Source organism: Phragmites australis, chromosome 14 (genome assembly GCF_958298935.1).
Source record: "Phragmites australis chromosome 14, lpPhrAust1.1, whole genome shotgun sequence".
Classification (NCBI taxonomy): domain Eukaryota; kingdom Viridiplantae; phylum Streptophyta; class Magnoliopsida; order Poales; family Poaceae; genus Phragmites; species Phragmites australis.
Window position 1 is genome coordinate 24874440 of NC_084934.1, and position 6654 is coordinate 24881093.

A 6654-nucleotide genomic window follows, 5' to 3' on the forward strand; every position below is an offset into this window, starting at 1 on the left:
TGAAGAAACAATCAACGATCAATACAGATGAACGATGGTTTCTCATCCTTAATTTCTCAAGTCCATGAATGAAACAACAGCATCAACTACATCTACAACGAAATGCCCGATCGAATCGCAGCAGAATGCGTCGCACACTACACATTCACCGCTGATCTCACAACAGCCGCGATCACCTGCTAGGCGAGGTTCATGAAAGGAACCATTTTTTTTGCTCATGACATTACAGGACGGCAAAGATCTGAGCTTTGTGCGATGCTCAGCTGCCTATGGCCGTCACTTGGCGCCGACGCCGAGCGTGAGCTCGAGCTCCTCGGCGGCGACCTCGTGGATCCTCTCGCCTTCCCAGGGCGTCACCCAGCCCTTGTCGAACTCGAACTCCGGGCCGCCTCTGCCCCTGTCCCCGGCCGTTCCGTCCAGCTTCATGGAGTTGGAGTTGGAGGCGCCGCCCGGGTTCACGAGGTTGTATGTTGGCGACGCCGGCGCCGTCGTCGCCGCCATCTGGAAGCTGATCCACCGGCCGGAGTCCACCGTGGAGACGTCCGACTCGTCACACTCGGGGATCGTGTCTGGGTGCTCACGCCGGCGGGCGCGGGTGGGGCTGGCAGGTGCGGAGACCGCGAAGAACGGGTGCCGGAAAGGGTCGACGACGGAATCCCAGTCGGGCTTCCGGACCTTGGGCGGCCGAGACGCCGTCGGCGACGAGAGCGGCGGCGTCACCGGCGCGCTGCTGGAGACGCGGAGCGGCGGGAGGTTGGGGAGCCCCCGGAGGAACGGGAGCAGGGAGGAGGCGCTGGGGTGGTTGCTGTCGTGACGCGTGGGGCTCGGGAAGCTCGACGACGCCGGGCTTCCGTGGTAGGACGGCACCGGGCTCGGGAAGCTCGACGACGGCGCGCTCATGAGCTGCGAGGACGAGCAGGGGCTCATCCCCGCCGACGCAACCCCCGCGCCCAACGGCGGCGGCCTGCATCCCTGCCATGAAACAAGAACGCACGGCAAGTCAGCTCAGCTCCGTCCAGATCTGCGTGCGCATCCAAGATCCAGGGATCAGGAGAGATCGATCAGGGTCCCAAGAGACGAGAGCAAGCTCTCACTAACCCTGCGGTAGGTGGTGCCGTCGTCCTCAACGACCCATCCGGCCTCGCGGCAGAGCGCCTTGAGGACCTCGTTGTTGTCGCAGTGCTTGGGGAGCTTGTAGTTGCCGAGCGCGCGGAGGCCGGTGAAGACCTTGGCGGCGATGGCCCGGCGCCGCCTCTCCCGCCGCTTGTTGTTCTCCCGCTCCTTCCACGTCGGCGTCCGCCCCATCCCGCCAGCGGCCGCCGCCCCCGACGTCATGCTACCTCCCCTCCCCTCTCCTCTCCTCTCCCTCTCTGTCCCCGCTTGCCTTCTCTTTCTTTAATGTTGAGGTGGGCACTCCACTGTGGTATTGACTAGCGGGGGAGGCGACTGACCAGGGGAAGGTGGCTGGTTCTGTGCTGGTGTCATGGCGTGCGAGACTGCGAGCTGCTTTGAGCTTTCGCTCTCGTGGGACCGCGCTAGCTGGGCGGCGGGCCCGAGCGGGTGGTGAGCCTGGCTGGCTTCCTGGGCTAGCTCACGGGGAGGGTACGGTAACTTTACTTTATTGCTACTGGATTGGCTAGATTCTCCCGGCGATGGTGGTGGTGGGTGTGGCCTACTTTCTCATCCTCTGCCTCGCTGCCAGCCAGGCTCGGCTTTTGAAGACGGCGAGTGAGGTGAGGTGAGGTGAGTGTAGGGCCAGTCCCCAGCGGTGCCTGCCATGTGTGGGTGGGTTGGTTCTTGGGATTTGCAGCGGAGGATTTACGGCTCTGCCACTATGGTAGAGTACAGGCTTACAGTGTGCAGTGGGGTATGTATGTCTAGCAGCAGTACACAATCTCTTTTACATAGTACAAAGTGCGTGGGGACTTTATGGGGTGCTGCAAACGTGTAGTCACATGAAGATTTGATGAGCTCAGATGAGGTGGAATTAGTACAAGTGTAGATAATTTCCATTGGGTATGAACATACATGCGGTAAAAAAACGTCTAAACTGGTGGTCAAATGGGTCGACGCGCCTCGCCTGCCCCCTCTGAGACTCCTAATCCGGATGCCGTGCGTGATTAACCAGGCCTGGATTAGTTTATAATCGAGGGGGAGACAAGGCTGGCAGGGAGACAGTGGCAGTGCCTTCAAAGCACTGGAGCTTTGACTGGCTGGTACGAGTACTGCTAACACTCGTGATTACAGTAGGACTTACGATGACGCCCCTCCCCCACCCCTCCAATCCATGGCTGCAACGCCGTCCGTGGCGGTAACAAAAGTCGAGCACGAGGCGCCGGTGCGGCGTGGGAGCGGTAATTGGACGGGCGGCAGGCGAGGACCATCTGGCGGTGCCGTGGAGGCGTGGACCGTGTGCCGGGATCCCGTCCGGAGGTTTGACCGTGAGGTCTACAGGCCGTAACTGGCACCCGCACCTCAGCCCAGCCCAGCCAGACAAACCCACACCATATGGCCAGTCAGTGTGCAGAGTCCGATTTTTTTATTTTAAACTTTCAGATTTAGCAATTTTAGACGTCTGTTTAAAAAAAATATTACGAATAGGTGCCGGTTACAATGGGCAACATATTTAAAAAAATTAGCATGTCACCATTCCAAGGAGCGGTAGGTTAAAAAATTAAAAACATAATATTTCATTATTCTCAAAATTCAAAATACTATTTAAACATATAGCTTGTTGGAAGTGTAATAGGTTTTGTTTTTCCAACAGGCGATAGACGCCTATAGTTGTTATTTTTTCAAACAGCCGCTTAAATTTGCTAAATTAAAAAATAAAAATAAAAAATAGTCGCTTGTCTCCACGCTCGGCCCACGGATTGATGCTGGTGCCGGCACACTGGTTCAGGGGCCGCAGCTACGGCTCCAAGCTTAGACGTGCGGCATATGCGGGCCAAGTGTAACTTCGGTGGCCGCCGGCCCTGTGGTTTTAAAGCACTTCGGCCGCATAGGCCGTAACCTTTTTTTTCTTCTTCTTATTATGGTCTCAAGCTCTGTTCAGCGATGACTGGAAGATTATGGTGCTTTTGGTCTAAAAAAAGAAGATTGTGGTGCATGTGGTCATCGATCTTGGGCACCTTTGAACATCAGTATGAGGATTGAGGAATGTGAGCGGATCATCTCAGTATCTCTTCTCCCAAATATAATAATGCGTCCAGGTCATAGACCCGGCATCACTGATCTGTTGGCTTGCAAGCAGTCCATGCAGGCAGTTGGAACCTGAAAGACTGCCTAGGTCAGCAGCCAGGTCACCATTTCTCCCTAGAACTAAATGCATATTTGAGATATATTATTTCCTACAAACTTTTATGGATGTGAGACATGAGACTGCATTGCAATTTTCGTTTTGCTTGACCCCCATAGGAGACTCGTTTATCAGAAACTAATTTACCACACGCATCACCTGTAGTGCATATACTGTTCAATGCAGTGGAAGGGCCTCTCGACCAACCGGACAAGGCAGCCGCGGCGACGGAGAGGACACGCTCAGGTTCCCCTAACCCCAGCACGATTCGCTCGCTCGCTTGTACTAGCAGCGGCTAGGGAGGGTATGAGGGCTAATCTCATCAGTAATGCTTTCTCATCTCTGTTCTTATTTAAAGCTATTATGATGAAGTTTTCTTCCATTCTCACGAGAAAGTTTACGGGAATTAGATCTCTAATAAAAATATAAAATTAAATCATAGCTGATTATTTTTATATATTAATAATATGTTCGTAGTATAAATAAGTAATTTATTAATACATACGAATGTAATTAATACAAGATGAGTTAAATATCATGGGTTAAATAAAAAATATAAGAGTAGTTTATTATTCTCCCTATGTAATATAGTATTTGTACATTTATATACTTAAAAAAAAAATATGTGTGATATCGAAGATATTGCAGGGAGCGGGGAGCACATTCTCGTCCTTGTTCCCATATAAGTTTGTGGGGATCAAATTTTCTCATACCTATCCCCTAATCGAGAAATTATTCACGGGTTACCGAAGAATAGAGCCTCATTGTCATCTCTAGTAGTGGCACTAGCACATAGACGCACCCTCTGATCACGTGATCAAGGTGTTGTTAGAATATATGAGCTAGATCTATTTTATTTTGAGAATAACTTATAATAAATGTTAAATGTCCATTATTAAAAAAATATACCAGCTTAAAAGATGTTGTATCATCCACTCTCTTAATACATGTGGATAAGAGAACCATAATATCACATGTGCGCACTCAGTTGCCTAGCTAGGGCTCCTTCGCATGCAGGTGTGCCTCCATTTATTCTTTTGTTACGTGAAAAAATAGTCTAGGGATATATAGATAATTCATATCGGTTAAGAATTCGATCATGACGCGTCTCAACTATGTGGCTCTATATATTTCTATCATATGTCACCATAAAAAATATACACGATTAGAGTTTTGCTTCTTTCTCACTGCTACACCATCACATGTAATCTACTTTGTCCTGCTGCATCAACGTGAACCGATGGTCAGGAGAGCAGGTCTTCGGAACCTGTTGTACTTAGGATTATGCTATGCGTGACTATTCGTGATCTACTTCCTCTTCGTCGTCATCATCGGCATGACCATCATGTGGGCTTCTGCTTCTTTTGTTGCTGATGTAATACCCTAATCCATTAGTGTTTATGGTTTCGGTCCGTAGGGACCAAGTGTTTTAGTGTGGTGAATCTAGTACCACCTTATTAGTTTAGATAGGTTGATGCCAACTTATAAGCATTCACGCTCCAAATATAGCACATTTGGTTTAATCTTTTTACACGAAGCAATGAAAAAAGTGTAAGAAAGGTGTTATGTGTATGCGGGCTTATCTCACTGGTAGGTTAGGCTGTAAGCGAATTTTAGAAGTGGGGTGTTACAGAAATGTAATACCCTATCCCATTATTGTTTTTGGTTTTGTCTCGTGTGGCCTAAGTGTTCTGGTGTGATGGGTCTAGTACCACCTTTTTAGTCTAGATAGGTTAGGGCCAGGTTACAAGCATTCGCGCTCCAAACATAGCATCGATGGGTTAATCATTTTATATAACACGAGGATGAAAGTATAAGAGATATGCTACACATATGCGGACGTGCCCCATAGATAGGTTGGGTTGTAAGCAAATTTAGGATCCGAGGTGTTATAGCTCATCAATACGTCTACTATGGTCAATCTTTATTTAATCATGTTTATCATGCTAGTTGTTTTTCTATTATTCTCACTATCGAGTACATTCAAGAGTTACATGTGTAGGTTTGTTACATATATATCTAAACTATATTGCAATTATATCATGATGTTAGTTTGTCAGGCTCTATTTATAATTAAATCTAAAAGTGCACTTTTTCCAACAAGTGTTACCCTGATCCAGCTGTAAATTGTGAAAGGATAATGATATCACCTAAAGAGGGTGAATAGAGCCACGACTCAAACTCAGTAAGACAAGCACAACCCCTACAACTAATGCTACTGAATACAAAATGATCATAGGCTCGCTGCGCTATTTGGTAAATTCACGGCCAGATTTGGCGTTATCGGTGGGCTACATCAGCAGGTTCATGGAGAAACCTACCACCGAGCATCTGGCGGCCGCGAAGCGTGTACTGCGCTACATCATAGCACTGTCAACTATGGCTACTGCTACCAGAGGAAGACAGAAGCTGCTCAACTCATTGGCTACAGCGATAGAGACCTTGCGGGCGCGACACCCGCAAGAGCACCACCAGAGTCTTCTTTTTCCTAGGGAGCAACTTGGTCACTTGGCAATCGCAAAAACAAAAGTTTGTGGCATTGTCTTCCTCCGAGGAAGAATACATCGCCGCAACGACAACAACTTGCCAAGGTGTCTGGTTGGCGTGTCTCCTTGCAGAACTTAGGGGAGAGGAGGTGGGCGCCATCACTATGAAGATTGATAATAAATCCGCAATCATTCTCAGTAAGAATCCTGTTTTCCACGATCACAGCAAACATATTGACACATGGTACCACTACATTCGAGAATGCATCAAGGAAGGCAGGGGGAAGGTCGAATCCATCGGCACCAATGAACAGTTTGCAGACATTCTGACAAAGCCACTCAGGCACGACAAGTTCTTGGAGCTGCGTTCCAGGATCGGCCTCGTCGAACTCAAGTAAGCAATACAAGGTTTGGGGGGGGGGGGATGTGTTAGTCAAATCTTGTACGTAGTCAAAACTTTTAGTTAGTTTGTTACTTCTACTTGTTTCTAGTCTTAGTGACATGCATGAGCCCGCGACTTGTGTGGAAGCCATGTATGATGTTGGTCGTGGCGAGAATAGCTGGCAACGAGCCGAGTCTTGCACTGTGAACGGGACGCACGTCACGCGGGTCGTGGGGATGGACGCGACTGAGGCGTGGTGTGAGAAGCGCTCATGAGGTGATCAAGCAACAGGGAGGCTGGTGGCCATGTTTGATTTGGTTGTGATTATGTGAGGAGCCCCGTGCCTGTTGCCGCTCGTTTGATATATTGATGTGGTGTCGAGTATGTGGGGATGAGGCCGGTATGCTATCCCTGTATTGCTGTACACTGGGCGATGGACTGTTGGTGCTTGTTGCTAAGTGAGGGTTATGTTATTTGGGGCCCTTCTG

General features: G+C 49.2%; 1 protein-coding gene across 1 annotated transcript; it reads right to left on the reverse strand.

Moving 5' to 3' along the window:
- Positions 1–1682, reverse strand: LOC133891545 (protein BZR1 homolog 1). The gene is made up of 2 exons (XM_062332272.1): positions 1099–1682; positions 1–972 (listed from the first exon to the last, which is right to left on the reverse strand). The coding sequence occupies exons 1-2, from the start codon at positions 1333–1335 to the stop codon at positions 277–279; spliced, it is 933 nt and encodes a 310-aa protein (XP_062188256.1). The 5' UTR covers positions 1336–1682; the 3' UTR covers positions 1–276.
- Between the last annotated feature and the right edge of the window lie 4972 nt (positions 1683–6654).

Coding starts and splice junctions, on each gene's coding strand:
- LOC133891545 (XM_062332272.1), bottom strand. CDS start 1,335: ATGACGTCGGGGGCGGCGGCCGCTGGCGGGATGGGGCGGACGCCGACG. Junction 973..1,098: donor ACGGCACCACCTACCGCAGG/GTTAGTGAGAGC, acceptor GTTTCATGGCAG/GGATGCAGGCCGCCGCCGTT.